General features: G+C 38.8%; 1 protein-coding gene across 2 annotated transcripts in view; it reads right to left on the bottom strand.

Moving 5' to 3' along the window:
• The window catches only part of ITGA8 (integrin subunit alpha 8), a 176,795-nt gene that overhangs the window by 108,168 nt on the left and 48,636 nt on the right, over nucleotides 1–19,991 (bottom strand). For both annotated transcript variants that reach the window (XM_021696693.2, XM_021696694.2), the window contains 3 exons: nucleotides 13,985–14,028; nucleotides 12,441–12,497; nucleotides 9,640–9,692 (listed from right to left, as the gene is read on the bottom strand). In XM_021696693.2, the coding sequence (XP_021552368.2) occupies nucleotides 9,640–9,692; nucleotides 12,441–12,497; nucleotides 13,985–14,028 (154 nt within the window). The remainder of the gene's footprint in view (nucleotides 1–9,639; nucleotides 9,693–12,440; nucleotides 12,498–13,984; nucleotides 14,029–19,991) is intronic.

The following is a 19,991-nucleotide window of genomic DNA, read 5'->3' as shown; positions in this document are numbered from 1 at the left end:
ATGAAATAGCAATAATAATAATACATAACAGTAACATATAAAATATGATACTATTATACATTACATAACATATATTATCATTGTTATACATAATCAATGTTAAATATATATAATATATGTTAGGAGCAATAAGAAAACAACCCAGTTAAAAACTGGGCAAAGATTTGAACAGACACCTCATCAAAGAAGATTTACGGATAGCAAATAAGCATATAAAAAGATTCTCAATATCATATGTCATTAGAGAATTGGAAATTAAAATGAGATATCACTAAAAATCTATTGGAAAGGCTATTATCCAAAATGCTGACAGCACCAAATGCTGGCAAGGATGTGGAGCCACAGGAACTCTCATTCACTGCTGGTGAAGAGGCAAGATGGTCCAGTCGCTTGGGAAGACTGTATGGCAGTTTCTTACAAAACTAAACACAGGTTTACCGTATGAGACCATAATCACACTCCTAGGTAGTTACGCAAATGAGTTGAAACTTATGTCCACACAAAAACTTGCAATTGCCAAAAACTGGAAGCAACCGAGATATCCTTCCGTAGATGAATGGATAAATAAACTGTGCGACATTATATAACAGAATATTACTCAGCAATAAAAAGAAATGAACAAATAAGCCACAAAATGACAGGGAGGAACTTTAAACCCCTTTTTGCTAAGTGACAGAAGCTAGTATTAAAAGTCTACATACTGAAGGATTCCAAGTTTATAACGTTCTGGAAAAGACAAAACTAAACAGATCAGTAGTTGGAGGGAATGAGGGGAGGCGAGAGAGATGAATAGATGGAGCACAGGGTGTTTTCAGGGCAATGAAGATATTCTGCATGATACTGTACATGGATACCTGATATTATGCATTTGGAAAAACCCACAGAATGTATAAAAGGAAGAGTGGACCATAATGTAAGCTGTGCACTTTTGTTAATAATGTATCAATATGGGTGGATCGATTGTAACAAATGTACCACACCAACTCAAGATGGTAGTAATAGCAGAAACCGATGGTGGAGGGGAGGAGGAGGGAATATATGTGAACTCTCTGTAATTCCTGCTCAAGTTTTCCATAAACCCAAACTGCTCTAAAAAATACAGCCTACAAAAAAAATAAAGATAATTGGAAAAATAAATTGAGTCCAGACATATGAGAAAAGCATGAGTTTTGACATTATACTGATTTAGATTTAAAACCTGGCTCTTTTAGTAACCAGTTGTGTCCTATTGAACAAGTTACATTACCGAAAAAATGTGAACGTAGAAATAGGCTACTTTATTGGATACATCACTGAAGATCTCCCTTGGTCTCTGTCTCCATCTCTGTCTCTCTTTGTGTGTTTCTCTTTCCAAATGTGCACGCACACGCATACACACAGGTCATACTACAGTATTTAATACATGATAGGTATTATGAAGGCACTGGCCCAGGTGTTGAAGGGAACACACAATATTTTTACATCATAGCAATGTAAGCAGAAAGAGCTCCCGTTAAAAAAGCAAAATGTATCCCCCTTCTCCCTCTCCTACCTTGTAGGAGCCAGAAACACGGTGAAATGTGACTTTGGGATCATCTGGGGCTGCTAGCTACTTCTAATAGCCTCTTACTTGTCTCCCACAGCAGGAGACCTAACACATGGTTTCTAGCTAGAAACACTTTAAGTGTTACTTGGCCAACTTGTAATAAGGAAAGGGTGGTTATAGATAGACCTGAGGAATGGTTATTTTTTTTCTGTTCTTTTTTAAAAATTTTATTTTAATTCCAATATTGGTAACATATAGTGCTATATTAGTTTCAGGTGTACAATATAGTGATTCAACACTTCTATCCACCACCTAGGGCTCATCATGACAAGTGCATTCCCGGAGGTGGGTAGAGGGCTGGGAAAATAGGAATGGCCATTATTTTGATCTCAAATTCCAGAACCTAAGTTGGATTGCTATGCTTAGGTAAAACATTTTCTTAAAAATCTTACAAGTAACTTGATTAAAAAAAAAAAAAGTCCCATTGCTTGCCATCCTGCTGTGCTCCAGGACCAGAGGAGAGCAAGGATTGGAGTTATTTACGCCCCTGGCCTTCCCCTCACAGGAACCCGGTTGCTTCTCCTTCTGTTATAATTATTGCCAGTGTCAAGAGGCATTTGTTAAACACCTAATTGTGTGTGTTGCTGCCTTGTACTTCAAAGATGTCTGAAATTGCTGGTCTCTATTGTAGAGATGGAATGGGGCCATTTTCTCCTTCTATAAAGAAGGAACAAGCCGTATAATTGGTCCCCGAGGGTGCAAACATGATTCAGGACTGACATGGTTTGCTCTCTACATTTCTCACTGCCAACACCGAGTTCTAGGAATGGAAAATTACTCGACCCATCATTGTGAGAGCCTAGCACGTCCACGGAACTTTTGGATTCTTGGAGGATTATGACAGCATTGATTTATTTTGTTAGAAATATATTTCCCCAGATATTTAAGTGTAAGTCTTCTAAAATGTTCTAAATGCCATAAAAACAGAGAAAGACATTTGTTTTTCATTTATAATTGTGTTTCCCATAAGGTTGAAAGACAATAACTCTTGGATTTAATTGGTACAATGTGCCTTATAGAATACTTTGCACTTAGTGTCAATATTATTTTATTATAGCAATACTACTTAAGAGCCACAATATATATTGTTCAGGCTGCTGTTTTTAAACCTTGGTTTGCAACACATTAGTGGATTGTGAAATCAATTCAGTGGGTCTTGACAAGCAATTTTAAAAAATGAAATAGAAAAGAACAGAAAATAGAATGAATACATTATGTGAGGGTAAATATTGTTCCCTGAAACTTTTGTTTCAGTTCTATGTGTGTGTGCCGGGTTGCAATGTCAAATGTATTTCTTATTATGGACCACAAGCAAAAAAAAAAAAAAAAAATCCCTGAAAAACCATTGCAGTAGGCTATGTGTGCTATTGGACTGTTTCAAAATCAGTTTGCCAAATCCTGGTTTTGAATGTGCCCAATCCAAGTTTAAAGTTTTAAAATATTTTATTAGTAAAGGTATTTTCCATTGACTTTCTGATACATAGTTGTGTAATAGGTTGGGTACCATTCTAAGGGAATATTATATATATTCTCTTATATATATATATAAGATATATACCCAGCCTGTATGGTTTTGTAATCTCAAAAAATTAATGATGAAGAAATATTATTATTATTAATGATGAGGTTTTCAGTAAAATCCATCCTTTCTATTTAGGTCATGTTGGTGGTTTGGATGAGATCTGAGTTATTATGTAAAGGCACTTCAACAAAGGATATATACACTAAGTTTCATTTTATCCAAAATGTGTAATATTTAATCACAATTTTCTTTAACATCTTTGAGTAACATACACACAGGTTTTGTGTCTCTTTTTATGTGTAAATCTGCCCTGATAATATAATATAATGCAAGGCTCAATTTCTCTTCCTTCACATATTGTTTGAGACAGAAACACTATAAATATTTTCTTGAAAAGCAAAGCATAAATAGTGATAAAGAATGAGAGAGAAAGAGAGGACCCAGCAATAAGAATATTCAATATGGAGAATCTAGATTCAAGTTTTCTGAGTCAAATGGTGTTAATGTGTTGGTTTCACATATAAACTTTTCTATATTTCTTTTTTCCCAGTAGTAGATACTGCATGCTAATGCTCATAATTAATTTTTGGAACATGGTTATTTATTAACAGAATGCAGATTAGCAGACTTTATACTAGAGTTGATATCTTATCAGCTGAATTTTTTTATGGTGGACAAGAACTAACATAGCTGATCATTTACATTACAGAAATCAATTTCAATTTACAACTTCTTTCTGTTTTAGTTTTCTGGATTTTCTACTTATTTCAATCATAATAGTAAAACCTGTATGAGAGAACACATACTTAGGCTAAATCTGGGGCAAAAACATAATTACCCAAAGCTGATTCCTTTCAAATAAATTTTCTCTAAAATGTTCTCAAGTTAACAAACTGCTAAAATTCTCTTGAAATTTATCTCCTTTGGGCCCTGCAGAGGCAAAAAAACAATCCAATCGATTAAATTGTAATTCTATGAGTTTCTGAAATAGTATAAATACTGTAAGTTTCAAAAGCCAAAAGAAAAAACCTTAATTTGCTTGCTTAGGCTCAAGATGAAAAATTCCATCTCCCTTTGTTAAGTTTGTCCAGAAATTCCTAACAGTTTACATTGGCAGAGTTTATAGCTCTGGCTATCTTAAGATAACTAAACTAAAGTTAATTTCACCAGCTTGTTTATATTTTCAAAACAGTCATAAGCTTGACAGTATCAACCACCAACCAGCACAGACACCACCGTTTGGTCTTAACTTGTGGAGTCACTCACAATACCTGGAGATTTTTTTTAAATTAAAAAAATATTGGGAAAGTCCACCAGTTTACTAATTTGGTCAACATTACTTAATGACATTGTCTTTTCTCCCCGCCCCCACCCCCGATGTCGAGATTTTTGAGCATTTGCAGGGACCTTGCTTTTGTTGCATAGTGGGTAGAGAAAATGTCAAATACTGTCAAAGAATGTTCACTAGGTAACCTCATGCACAAAAGTACTTAATTATCTCTTAGCCAGAGAAGGGAAAGTCTGGTTTAATCCTGCAGAATATATGGAGTCCTAACTTCTGAACAATGACCAATCAACTATGCAAGTGATATTCTTTTTTTTTTAAGATTTTATTTATTTATTTGACAGAGAGAGAGAGATAGCTAGAGCAGGAAAACAAGCAGGGGGCATGGGGATGGAGAAGCAGGCTTCTCGCTGAGTAGAAAGCCCTACGTGGGGCTCGATCCCAGGGTCCTGGGATCATGACCTGAACCGAAGGCAGACGCTTAACCAACTGAGCCACCCAGGCACCCCTGTCAAGTGATATTCTTAATCCTATTCTGAGTCACTGCATAGCATCCACTCAGATCCAAGGTTTAGAAGATGTAGACCTTAAAAAAAAAAGGCTATTGAAAAATTAGAAATTTGAGTAAAATATGGGAATTAAATCTCAGTTTTAATACTGAACTCTACTGGTGATTAATGCTCACTGATGATTCCTTGATCACTGATAAATGCTGGGAAAGCTAAAAGGGTTTTGTGAATGTAAAAAAATATATAGGAATTATAGACTGTAAAATTATATATAAATCATTACTACTGACTCAGTAAAATGCAGCAGACTAGTATAGCTATTTTTTTTTTTAAGATTTTATTTATTTATTTGAGAGAGAGAGAATGAGAGACAGAGAGCAGGAGAGGGAGGAGGGTCAGAGGGAGAAGCAGACTCCCTGCTGAGCAGGGAGCCCGATGTGGGACTCGATCCCGGGACTCCAGGATCATGACCTGAGCCGAAGGCAGTCGCTTAACCAACTGAGCCACCCAGGCGCCCCTAGCTATTTTTAATATAATCATACAGACTGATTTTTCTTACAGACCATGACACTAAAAACTATAACTGAATTTTGCCTCATGAATCAGTTGTTTTTAGACAATCTTATTAAAGTTCTTTGGGTGAAAATAACTCTGAAATTATGATTTTATATTTTTATAAAGTGGAAGTATGACCTTGCTTGTAAAAATAATGGAAATTAATAAAATGCACACTTAATAAACAGGAATGTAGATTCTTACCAAAACATAGAGTAAAACACTGAAACACACACATATATAATCTGAAACAGTCAAATTCATAGTTTATGTCTCTGCCCCGATGGGTTGTTCTGCACCTTCCCCAGGGACGAATACCCACCCAGGGAGGTGAGGACATTGCTGTCACTACTGGGGGTGGTTTTCAGGCCCCCATCTTGGGATCAAGTATAAACCTAGCCACACAAGGTGTCTATTTGAAGGCCAATAATATCAAGCAGTTTTTCTCAAAACACAGGTGCTGCAAAGATGATGGCAAATTTATATCTTCATTATTGCAGTCTCAGACTTCATGTGAGTTGTCTATTGGTATTTGGGATGAAAGGTGCTCAGTGGCCTCTATAGCTTACTTATTTATAATAGGGCCTTGAATTTACATAGCATTACAGTAACTAAGAATGGCAAATTACATACAGACTGAGAATCTATGGGCACGTTAAGAATGGTAATATTAAGGGGCGCCTGGCTGGCCTAGTCGGTTAAGTGTCCGACTCTTGATTTTGGCTCAAGTCACGATCTCAGGGTCATGGGATTGAGCCCCACGGCAGGCTCCGTGCTCAGCAGGGAGTCTGCTTGAGATTCTTTCCCCCTTCCTCTCCCTCTTCCCCTGCCCCTGCTCTCTCTCTCTCTCTCAAATAAATAAATAAATCTTTAAAAAAAAAAAAAGAATGGCAATGTTAAGATAATGGCTGTATTTTTTTGATGCAGTCTAAAGAATTAAGAATATACTGCCTAATAAAAAAGAAATAATGGGCATAGCAATTTTTTAAGAACATCAAGAAAGAACAAACTATCCCTGGAAAATTCCTGTGTTTGTTACTACCATGTTGTTTTGATCAGCAGGAGACAAAAGAGATCCTTTCCTCACAAGTGTTCTTGCTCTTTTCTTAACATGGCAAAAAAAAAAAAAAAAAAAAAAAAAAGGTCCTATAAATGTTGTCACAGAGCTTTGCTATGGACTGGAATGAACGTGTTTCCAGGAAGGAGGCAGTGCCCTGCAGGGCGTAGTGTTGAACTAAGGGAAAGCTGAAAGGATTCAGGGCAGAGTGGAGGAAAGGAAGGGCACACGCTGAGTTCATCTGGTCCCAATAAGGCATTGCGTGGCTCCCCTGGGTGTGGGGGGGAGGTTGTGTTTGTTGTGTTACCATCTGTTGAAAGAAATGTGTTTGCGCATATCCCAAAGGCCATCATGGGATTTTTGTTGTTGTTTTTACTAAAGTGTGGGCTTCCTCAATTGGGACAACACGCCATGTTTTGGACTCAAGTTCTTCTTCAGCCACCCTGCCCCCACCCTGCACCTTTTTTTTTCTAGATCACTAAAAGGTGCTGATAACAAATCCAGCCCATCTAATTTGGAAATTGTGAAGGGCAGCCCTAATTGTTACTTTCTTTTCACAGCTCAGTTGGAGAGGAAAGCAATTTAATTTTCAATGACCTGTTTCCAGGCTATGATTGCCATTCAAATATACTTTCAGAATATCTCCAAAGTGCAACCACTACAGTTTCCTGTCACTGTCCTGTCGTTGCTCTGGCCCTGGGCATTGTCCTGCCTCACCTGGCTTACGGCAGTGGGCTCCCGGGGGCCTCACGGCCGAGGAGACCCAACAGACACAGTGTGTCTGCTGGAACCAAAGTTGGAGTAGGCCATTCCTTTGCTTAGTATCCTCCAGTGGCTCCTGAGATGTGTCCTTCTTGGAAACACTCATTCTATCCCTAGCAGAGCCTGTGTGGCACTGTGCAAGACTGTTTATAAATGCAGTGGCTCACAAACCTTTGTGATCCTGCGCCCCTCTGCCTCCTCTCCAAGCCTCTTTGACGTCCTAGGACTTCCAGCAGCCCCCACCTCCGGGAATCTCTTCCCCATGGAAGAGATTCCCCATGGACCCCACTTCCGGCAGATCATTCCTGAACTTTCCTCAACCTTAACACCGAGGCCTTCCCTATCTACCCCGTTTAAAGTCACAACCCTCCCAATATTTTCTACCCCCCCTTCTGTTTTGCTTTTATAAGTTTAATTAATAGACTATCTTTTAGAGAAGTTTTAGGTTCGAAGCAAACTCCAGCAGAAAGTACAGAGAGTTCCCGTATACCCCCGGCCACCACAGGCACAGCCTCCCCCAACTCTCAACATCTCCCACCAGCGTGGTGCATGTGTTACAATCGATGAAGCTTCAGTGACCCGTCATCATCACCCAGAGTCCATGGTTTACATGAGGGTCACTCCCGGTGTTGGACATCCCGTGGGTCTGGACAAATGTATAGCAACATGGATCCACCATTGTAGTGTCTTACAGAGTAGCTTCACTGCCTTAAAAATCCTCTGTGCCTGTTCATCCCTCCTCTCCCCCCTGGCCTCTGGCAACCCGTGATCCATTTATTGTGTCCACAGTGTTGCCTTTTCCAGGATGTCATATAGCTGAGATCATACCGTATGTAATCTTTTCAGATTGGCTTCTTTCACTTCATAATATGCAATTAAGCTTCCTCCATGTATTTTCATGCTTGACAGCTCATTTCTTTTTAGCACTGAACAATATTCCGTTGTCTGAACGTGCATTTACCTACTGAAGGACATCTTGGTTTCAGCCCTTCCATTTTTTTTATTCCTATTTGGTGTTCATCACCATCTAAATATGCTTGACTTGACTGACTTACTTTTTGTCTGTAGTCCCCAACTCCCCACCTCTAGTATAGCTTCTATGAGGGTAGCAGTGTCTATTTTGTTCTCTGCTATATCCCAGCACCTAGAACAGTGCTGGTGTATAGTAGATGCTCGAGAAATATATGCTGAATGGAAGAATAATAAAAAAGATCTTTTCCAGGGGCCCCTGTGTTGCTCAGTCGGTTAAGTGTCCGACTCTTGATTTCAACTCAGGTCATGATCTCCGGGTCGTGGGATTGAGCCCTGCATCAGGCTCTGCTCTCAGTGCAGAGTCTACTTGTCCTTTTCCTCTGCTCCTTCCCCCACTTGTGCTCTCTCTCTCTCAAGTAAATAAAATCTTAAAAAAATATATTTTTCAAAAGGTGCAAAAGTAACTAAATTTTTCTCCAGTCATATGCCACCATAATATATAAAGTACATTTCTATCTACATGAAGATCATAGCTAATGTCCATCAATGATGTATCTAAAGTGCTTGCTTAGCCCAGATCCTGGAACATAGTCAGGATTCTGCAGGTATTTGATTTTTATAAAAATGTGAACTCTCTGAGTGCAGAGACCTATTTTGCCTTATTCGCCACCATATTCTGTACACTAAGAACAATGGCTGACACACAGTAGGTGCTCCAATGATATTTATTGGATGGCTAATCAGTTTATCTCAATGTATTGGCTTTCTTATTTAATCATCTGTTTTATCTATCAGTTAGATGGTTTTAGTGAGCCAAAGAGATGTTTAATAATAGTTTGTTTTTAAGGAATGACTTAAACACAACCATAGTTTATCATGGTGTTTGATCCAAGCTCAATTGTAATTTGCTGCCATACTCTGAAAAGTTCACTTATTATTTCATCTTCTCCACGGGCATTACTAGTATGTTGGTTAAAGCCATGTCAGGAGAAAAAAAATGTTTATTTATGTGCAAATGGTCTATGAATGTATCACATGCTAAGTAAGGGTAAAGAGACAGATGAGCAAATGCTTTTATGGCTTTGGATTTCAAATGGCCAAGGACTATTCAGTTCATTAAATTAAAGATAAAACTAAGTAAAACAGTCCTTTTCTGGAAGTGGGAGATGTGGAAAATCTCCATAGAGACATAAAATAGGACTATAGAATTCTTTAGTAGATGTATCCTCTTGCCCTGAACCAAAAAAAACCCCAAACAAAACAATTAAAACAAGAGAGCCTCTATCTTGTTGAAGAAGTATGGAAGGATCTATTTCATGAAGGAAAAAAAAATGCAACATCTTTGTGGATGAATATAACATATGGTGAGTGAGGAAGTTCTTATAAACTTACCCATCATTGTTAACATCTGACACTGTGACCGTATATCCAAAATAAGATGCCATCTGCAAAGAAAAACCGTGAGATGACATAGTTTATGTTCAAAAATAATTTTTATAGTCCTCTCTCAATTTTTCCTGAAGGATGAATCTCATTGCAGCAGACTTCTGCATTAAATTCATGGGCTCCTGGACATGGACAGAGTCTTAAAGTCATTCAGGCTGACCCCATGCATAATTTCCCCTCAGTACCCCTGACATCTGCTTGGTCATCCTCTGCAGCTATTCAACAATCAGCCCATTCAATTTGTGGACACAATTATTAGAATTTTCTTTGCTAAAATTGGCACTTCTGTAACTTCTAGTCCTTAATCCTATTTAGTTCTGCCATGTTGAACCTCACAGAATGAATCTAATTCCACTCCTGTATGATATTTCATATGGAAATATTTGTAGCTGGCTCACCATCATGGCCTCTCTTTCTTAGAGATACTGCATGTGATACCAAAGAAAAGATAATACCCCATGAATGCATTGCCCAGAGAAGAGTTAAGTAGGATTTACACTCTTTGCTTTGGGCTCTTTATATCAATGAAGCATAAAAAGGGTTTTAATTTCACGGGAAACCATGCTCAGTATCAATTCATATTGAGTTCATTGTCAACTAAGGTTTCTAAGTCTCTTCTGAGGATAATTAGCGAGCCACATTCTAGCTCTTAAGTTTTTTGTTTTTCAAGCTATGTTTTCAACATTTATCATCTTTTCAGATTCAGCGCATAGTTTTGAAGTTGTCGAGATGTTTTTTTTCCATGTTTTGGCATCCAGTGCTTTAGCTGACTTAGCCTCCCATCATCTTCTAATGTAATCAGTCTACAATCCACTAGAAAGTGTCCTCCACAGAAGGCAGAGATTTTGGTCTGTGTTGTTCAGTCTTCTGTCTACAGTGCCTGACTAGGGTCTAGCTCAGAGTGGGTGCCAGGTGCCAGATACTCTTTGCAGAGGGAATGAATACATGAGTTAACAAGTGTCATGAAATAATTAAATTCTCCCACCTCTTTTCTCTATTTCAAACATATACAGTTGCTATAGATGAATATTTGTGTGCCTTCCTTCCCCTAAATTCAAATATTGATCCTAACCCCCAATATGATGGTATTAGGAGGTGGTGCCTTTGGGAGGTGATTAGGTCATGAGGGTGGAGTCCTCATGAATGGGGTTAGTGCCCTCATAAAAGAGACCCCAGAGAGCTCTCTAGCCCTCCTTCCACCAAGTGAGGACCTAAGAATATGTCTATCTATATGAATCTCCCCAGATACTGAATCTGCCTACCTCTTGATCCTGGGCGTCCCAGCCTTCCAGAACTGTGAGAAATAAATATTTGGGTTTTTTAGCCACCCAATCTATGGCATTTTTATTATAGTATTCTGAAGACTAGGATATAGTTGCCAGGTACCAAATGCTCTTTGCAGAGGGAATGAATGCATGAGTTAACTGTGTAATAATAATGCAGTTTTCCCACCTCTCTTCTCTATTCCAAACATATACAGTGAAGTTCTTATTTCTGGTGTGGCATTGTGTGGACTTCACTCAGAGGAGTTTCATCATTTATGCATTAAATGCTGAGGTTCAAGACTGAAGAACTAGGTGGTATTGAGGACAAGAAGTTATAGAAAGGCCAAATTTAATAATGTTTAAAGAGCTTCTAATGATAAAAATGTGAAACAAATCTGGATAAAAGAGAAGTCTTGCCAGATTTTCAATAAACCATTAATTACCATCACTTGAGAATAGTTCAAAATTTATAAGTTCATCCAACTTCAGTATTGTCCCGGCCTTACTTCTCCATATGTACCACAAGAGTATCATGAGGGACATTGTTAAATGCTTTGTTGAAAATTGCAGAGTAATGGATAGACCAAAGCCCTAATTGGGGGGGGGGGGATGTAAAAAATGCTCTGTGTTCAACAGAAAACTTTATTAATCAAAATTGCTAGACAAATGTATTATTCCAAATCTACATATCTATCTAAGAATGGAGCATCTAAGGGCCCTAAACTATGATCCAGAAGGTTAAGATGTAACTTGGCCACATTCAAATGTGAGGCTTCCTAGAAGTTCAGTAGTGTGGGCTTCTGGCTAGGAGAGAATATGGGTTGCCCCGAGAAACTGATTCAATTAACGACTGGCTCCCTTAGATGGCCATACCACATTCATTGTTTAAAGGAATGTGGCAAATTTCAACAGGTCACAATACCCCGGACAACTCAGGGTGGTGGATAAAGTATGACCTCAGGCCATATTAGGTTAGGAGAATGACAGACATGTCCCTCATTCATAATAAGACCTCAGCCAGTGATGGTGGATGAGGAACAATATCTAGTCCCTGGGAGGAAGGGACCAGAACAAGATAGCCTGTCAACCTCCACATCATGTTGGGAGGGTGGAGGGCTCCAGTCACAGTGAGAAAGGGAGGCAGAGCACAGGCCCATTGACTCTGACAGATACAATGGGGCCTACGAGAAGCCTGTGTTTTCTCAGAGGGAAGGCGGATACCTAGAACTCACCACCAGGCACACTATATACGGGCCTACAACATAACAGGATTGTTCTCAGACTCCAGTAGTTAGTGACACTGCTGCATGAAAGCTGGGATCTTGTCTGTCTGGTGCATGGTTATATTCCCAGTGCCTAGAACAGTTTCCAACATATAGTAGGTACTCGGTGAACATTTATTTTATGAATGAATAAATGATATGAATATTGTGATTTACTATTAGTCCTGAGTGACATTGTTTGGTATTAAAAGGTCTTCACCTGTTCGCCAGTGAAGTTCTGAATAAAAGTCATATCTGTAGAGTTAATGATTGAAACCTGAAATCATAGAGATTAGATAGGTTACATCATTTGACAGAATTGGAGAAAAAAACATTTTAAATTACAACTTAAGTCATTTTTAAATTTTGGGGAAGAGTAGTTAATTATTAACTATATGTAAAACAAAAATGTAATCCCGTAAGAATGATCTTTAAAAAAATCCAATTTAACTTTTATTTATGGTTAAGACTGTGATACTTTCAGATAAAATGCATGCTTACTAATCTGAAAAGGGAAAATAGAAATTGAATTCAAATGAACTCTGAGACCCATTAACCTGATGGCCAGTTAATTGATCTAATCAGGGTTTTTGTCTAAATTCATTTCTGTGTTTACATTATTATGAGAAACTGATGATTATGGCTCTTCACAAAAAAACAAAACTGAAAATTTTAAATGTTATCTACATAGCAAAAATATTACCTTTAATTCTATTCAGCCAACCTAAAATCTGCAGATACTATTTCACTAGACTTTTTAAAAAATAAACATTATTTAAAATATAACTTTTTCTTTTCAGAAGGTCTCTTGATTTTCTTTTCCTAATTTTGTGGTAAGTAGGTATAACGGGTCTGAATGGTATCCCTCCAAAGTTCATGTTGCCCAGAACTTCAGGAGGTGACCTTATTTGGAAATAAGGTCTCTGTAGATGAAATACATTAAGGAACTTGAAATGAAATCATCCTGGGTTTAGGGTGGGCCCTATATCCAATGACTGATGTTCTCATCAGAAAGGAGAGGACACACATAGACACAGATGGAAGAAGGCCATCTGAAGACAGAGGCAGAGATTGGAGTCATGCTGACACACACCAAAAAAAGGCAGGGGCCACCTGAAGCCGGAATAGACAAGAAAGATCCTCTGCTAGACGCGCTGCAGGAAGTGACACGCTGCCTGACACTGGGATTTCAGACTCTGGTTTCTTGAACTATGAGAAAATAATTTTATATTGTTTTAAGCCACCCAGTTTATGGTAATGTTGTGGCAGTCTCAGGAAACAAATACGCTAGTGTAATAACAATTGATTTTCTCATTTCTACCATATGAGGCATATTAAAATGCTGAGCACATCAGCAACAGTATTCTCTGCAATTATTCCTGGATGAAGCACAAGAATCGTGTGGGCTTCATGGGTGTGACCTGCGCCGTCACACTGGTCCCCACGTTCAATCAGACCCCACCCTTGGTTTAATGCCCAGCTGTTGTGATCCTGAAATTCTTAAATTTGGACAAAGGGCCCTGCATCTTCATTTTGCACCAGGTCCCACAAACTCTGTAGCTGATTCTGTACATAGATCAGGAAAAAAAAAAAATCTAGCTTCATTTGTTTTCCTTCCTTTTTTAGTAAGCAAACAAGCATACAAGCATGGATCTATAGGAGCTCACTATTAAAAGGCATTTAAAACCATTTAAAAGTTGAATGCAATGAAGCATTTCTTTGCATATATAAGAAAATATCCAGCAATGCATTCTTTGTACTCACATATCCAAAATTCTGTGCTCCTCTTGGAATGCCGGCAACCAGTTCTGGGGATAAAAATAGTCATTGAGGAGGGGGATTACATATATTTTAAAGTTATGCAACACATCAGTTAAAGATAGTGCTTTTTACATGAGTAACCACCATGTGAAGAGCTGGAAGTGTGAAGTCATGGTTTTGTGTTTCCTTTTGCTTCTGCTACAGACTATGGAATACAGAACAAAAGTTGTACTGTGAGATTTACCAGTCTTCATCACTGGTCTCCATGTGTTTTTGCCTGTATAGCATAAGCCTGGCTTCTCAGCTCTGTGTGTGATTTGTAGATTAAACCTCTTACTCTGGGTTTCTCTAGCTTTCACTGTGGTGACATCTTTTGTATTAGTGTAAAAAGTTTAGCTTCTGTCACATGAACATGTTAAAACAATTCTGGTTACCTAAAGAAAAGCCATCATAAATGACACGAGTCTGGCCCCCTTGGAAATGTTTACTGGTAGTAGAATTAGCAGGTGACCTGGTAGCTAAGGGTCCCCCAAAAGGGAAGCTTCACTAATAGAAACAGAAGAGGCAAATCTGGGGGAAAGGGTCCATATAACTCATTGCACTATGATCTGGCTCTAGATTCAGAAGGTAATGGTGTTATTCCTGGGCCTGCCGTATACCTGGGATGTGTCATTTAACCTCATTTTTCCAGTTACCTGCAATTGGAGGGAGTTGGAATTGCTAATTATCAAAAATCTTTCAGTTCTTGTTTCTATAAATCTAAACCAACCTTTGATTCATTGGGGTTAAAAATTTAGTTTAATTTAAGTAGGAAGGGCCTGGAAGAGAATCCCCTCCCACTTAAATTTCCCTTCCCCTCATCCTGCCCTGAAAGGTATAGCACAAGTTCTAGCATCAACTATATCTGGTGTGCTGTGTTCTAGCAGAGGTGGGTGGTCATGCTATTAGCATTAATAATCAAAAAAGATTCATTTGGGGTTAGATGTTGGACTTTTCAATAGTAAATCCATTCATTCAATCAACAAATATTTATAGGCAAATGGAGTATACAGTAGTGAGCAAAATGGACAAAATTCCCTGCTTTCACGGAACTTATACTCTGGTTGGAAGAGACAGTCAATTTAAAAAGCATAGTCAATGAAATGGCATATTTGAAGGGGATAAGTGTAGTGAGTGAGAAAAAACAAACAGTAAAATGGTACAGGGAGTGCTGGAGGTAGGATGGGGAAGGACGTATGACTTATTAGGGCACAATTAGCAGGAAAGGACATGGCAAGAAAGTGACATTGGAGCAAAGACTGAAGAAAGTGAGGCTTTTCTTATGGAGAAGTGGGAAAAGTATGTTTTAGTCAGAAAGAATGGCAAGTGCAAAGGTCCTGAGGTAGAAGTGTGTCTGGAGTATTCAAAGAATAGCAAAGAGACCACGGTAGCTGGAGAAGAGGGAGTGAGGAGTAAAGGGGTAGGAGATGAGGTCAAAGTAACTAGTAGCCTCATGAATGGAGTCTCTCAGATCATTGTGAAGACTTGAGTTTCAGACTGAATGAGTTGAAAAATCACTGGATCGAAGAAGTTACACAATCTGACTTCTGTTTCTAAAGGACCACTTTAGCTGCTGGATTTAGAGCAGACTACAGGGGGACAAGGGTAAATTCAGAGAGACCGGGTAAGAGTCTACTGCAATAAAGTAGAAGCTGTGCTGGAAGTGAGAAGTGGTCAGATTCCGGTCATACTTTGAGAGTTTAGTTAGCAGGATTTACTCATGAATTGGATATGGATGGGGTGTGAGAGAAAGAGTACAGCCCAAGGCTGACTTCCAAGGTATTTGGCTTGAGCAACTGGGAGGATGGCATTGTCACTTACTGAGATGAAGCTGTTGGAGGGTAGATCACGTTTCGGGGGGAAGGTTAGGAGTTTGCTCATGAGCACATTAAGCCTGAGACAGCTATTCAAATAGAGATGTTGAGTATTGAGTTTGAGGTTCTAGATCTTAGAACATGTATCCCTGAACCTAGAATTCAGTGTAATCTGGAGAAGTACCACAAGCCTGGAATTCAGTATAAGCTGGAAAAATAAGTGAGACTGGATGAGAGTACCAAAACTCAAAGAGGAAATAAAAAGCCCAAATATTTAACCCGGGGACACTTCAGTGAGATGAGAGAAATTAAAGGGGAATCAGAGATGGAGAAGGAGCCGCAAGTGTCTGGGTAGTCGAGTGAAGAAATGAGGAGGGAATGATGAACTCTGTCAGATGCTCCTGAGAGTTAAGGAAGATGAGTTGCATGAGGCCTCTGGTTTGCTTGACACAAGCTGTTTCAGTGAGCAGTGAGTTTAAGAGGAGGGGGACGGTGGAACTGGAAGACAAGAGATACAGGCAGAGAAGAGTGACAGCTCTTGAAGCAGAGAATACAGGTGCTTGCTGGAGGGGGAAGTGGAATAAGACATTTTCTTTTTAAGATGTGAGAAATAACAGTATGCTTGTCTATTCATGGGGATGATTAAAAAATCTGATGATATGAGATAGAGAATTAGGAATGGCTGGAGTCCCTTCTTTGAGTCATGAGAGGGAATGAAGCCTAGTGCAAAGTGGAGAGTTAACCTTACAAAGGAGCATGGACTGCTCAACCTCAGCAATGGGAGAGAAGGTGAAGCATGTCCTTGAAGAATACAACCAGGCTTAGAAAAACTAAGCTATCCCGGGGCGCCTGGGTGGCTCAGTTAGTTGAGCGACTGCCTTCGGCTCAGGTCATGATCCTGGAGTCCCTGGATCGAGTCCCGCATCGGGCTCCCTGCTCAGCGAGGAGCCTGCTTCTCCCTCTAACCCTCCCCCTTCTCATGTACTCTCTCTCTCTCATTCTCACTCTCTCAAATAAATAAATAAATCTTAAAAAAAAAAAAACTAAGCTATCTGGACAGATTTCTAGGAAAGGTGGCAGAACTGGTAGCACACTGCTCAGTTTTCAGTAATCTTTACTTGGTATGAATTAAATTGGCATGTAACAACAAACCACCATCCGATATAATGGAGTTGACTGATTCCAGAATCAGGCCTATGAACCAGAAAAGACTGACTATCCCATTTGAAATACATGACAACCACTACTAAGCATTCCACAAACATTCAGAATTTCATTTAAAAGACAACAACCATCACACTCAGTAACTTTGGAGTCTGCAACCTCACATGGCCACAACACTAGGAGTTATTAAAAGTAAATGTTGGATGAGGAATTCTTAATCTCAGGAAACAAACTGAGGGTTGCTGGAGTGGGGGGTGGGGTGGGAGGGATGGGGTGACTGGGTGATAGACACTGGGGAGGGTATGTGCTCTGGTAAGCGCTGTGAATTGTGCAAGACTGTTGACTCTCAGATCTGTACCTCTGAAACAAATAATGCAATATATGTTAAGAAAAAAAAAAAGAAGAAGAAGAAGGTAGCGGGAGGGGAAGAATGAAGCGGGGGAAATCGGAGGGGGAGACGAACCCTGAGAGACGATGGACTCTGAAAAACAAACTGAGGGTTCTAGAGGGGAGGGGGGTGGGAGGATGGGTTAGCCTGGTGGTGGGTATTGAGGAGGGCACATTCTGCATGGAGCACAGGGTGTTATGCACAAACAATGAATCATGGAACACTACATCTAAAACTAATGATGTAATGTATGGGGATTAACATAAGAATAAAAAAAAAGAAAAAAAAAGTAAATGCTGGTTAAAAATGTTCATAATGATTTACAAATGATCAAGATGGGGAAATTGTTTGTAGTTTAAGGTAAGTTAGAACTGTCACTCAAATGTAAAAATATTCAGTTGGGAGGGAAAATAAGTGACTTTTCTTAGATCCATTTCAGTAACTCATGGTAAACCTTCTCTTAATATCAATAATACATGGAGGAAAAAGTTAGATACCTGGCCTCAAAATACATGACCTGGCCATCAACCCCATTAGTGAGAAGCAGAAAGGAGGCTAGTGTCTATCGAATGTCTTCTACCCACTAGAGAGTGTGCCACATGCTTTATAATATTTCTACTGTTTAACCTCTAAAAAGCAGGCATTCATATTCTCTAGGATTGGCCAGATCACTTTCTTGGTTTTTGGCTCACCACATCAGACTCTAAAACAAGAACAAAATATTTTAATCTTTTTGAATCACGAGCACACTTGGGAAGTAGATGGAAGTTATGGATCCTCTCATTGGAAAAGTTCACATGCCTGCAAAACCTTGCATATAATTTCTAGGGGTGCAAATCCTGTGAAGTCCATCCATGTACCATCCAGAGTCCAAGGATCCCATATTAAGGACCTCTCATCTAGAGGACATCAAGTCACTCACTGTTTTTCATAGAATTCCAATTCTTTCCAGTCTAATTAAGTAAGTAGTGAACATGGGTAGTCATGGCTTGGTGTGGTCTGATAAATGGATCATGATCTCTGATAGTGCCTTTACATATCCACAAATCATTTAAAACTTGGATCCATCTAGTTATTTCTGTGATCTGACGGAAAATCACTATGATCTTCTACTGTCTTGCTCTGTGATATGCTGTCATGCATCCCTCTTAATTTCCTTGGGTCAGGACTAAATGCTGTACTGGGTGGGGGAACTTTCCAAGAGTTTAATGTCATGTTTAAAATCATTTGGCATATTTTACAGTTTCCTTTGCTAAATCACTGAGTGATTATAAGATTTGACTCTTCTAGGGTACTAGGAATTCAATTTTATCTCTGATGGTCCCTAACCCAAGAGTTCTTTCTTCTTATAGCTAATATTTAAATAGCATTTGTTATGTATCAGCAATTATTCTACTGTTTAATGAACATATAGGAATAGCTTATTTAATCCTCATAAGAATCCTATGATATAGATAATACTATCATCTTCATTGTTATCGTCATCACCATCATCATCATCATTACCATTATCATCATCATCATCATCACCACCATCTCTCTTCTAGAAATTAAGAAATGGAGGCACTGAGATTCAGGTAACTAGGTCACAGAGCTGGTAAGTGGCAAAGTCAGGGTTGAAACTCAAGTGGTCTAGCTCCAAAGTCCATGCTTTTAACCACCAAAATAGATTGTCTTTTAATATCTTGAAGAAAAAATGGCAAGACAGGGCCTTTAAAAATTATGTTTAAAAGAAAAATTGTTCTTTTAATGAAAAAAAACCCACAAAAAACCCTGCTTTCAACCCCTACTTCACTGCATAAAGAGTGTTTTATGCTCTGTGAATTTCTGCTTTGTAGGTCTTGTTGACATGAAACAGTTAAAAGAGCTCTGATGATTTCTAGGGAAGGCCACATTTCATTTACTCTTAATTCTTTGTGAATTCATTAAAACACATTAGTAAAAAGTAGTTAAGGTTCATATGAAACAAGAAGAAAATATTGATTGATTGATTGATGATTGAGTCATTCAATAAACAATACCAGTCTTGTATATGATAGGTATTCTTATGGGCTGAATGTTTGTGTCCCCCCCCAAATTCATACTATTGAAACCTAACCCCTAATGTGAGATGGTCTTAGGAGGCAGGGCCTCTGGGAGGTGATTAGGTCATGAGGATTGGATTAGTTTTATGTCTAGAGCTTTATCCTAGCACTTACTACAATTTTTAATCAGGTATTTTGTGTTCATTATTTAATGCCTGTCAGCCCCACTAAGACCATAAACTCTGAGAGTAAGGATCATCTGTTCACTTCCATGTGTTCAACACTTAATACAGAGTCTGGCACAGAGTAGGTGCTCAAAAAATTTTGGACAAATAAATGAATGATAAGTGCCTTAGGAGAAAGAAAAATGAGATGAGATAGGAGTTTACAGAAGGAAGTAAAAGAAGGATTTCTGGAGGAGATGACATTTGAAATTATACTTTAAAAAAAAGTAGCATTTGACCACTGGAAATTAGAGTGGCTACAGAATCAGTGGATTAAAACCAGGGATGACAGCCTTCACAGGATATAGAGGACAGAGGTGAGGGGCATATATGAGAATAGGGGTTAATTCATTCCAT

This window comes from Neomonachus schauinslandi, chromosome 5 (assembly GCF_002201575.2).
Source record: "Neomonachus schauinslandi chromosome 5, ASM220157v2, whole genome shotgun sequence".
Classification (NCBI taxonomy): domain Eukaryota; kingdom Metazoa; phylum Chordata; class Mammalia; order Carnivora; family Phocidae; genus Neomonachus; species Neomonachus schauinslandi.
Note: the sequence above shows the minus strand (reverse complement) of the source record. Positions and strands in the feature narration are given on the sequence as shown.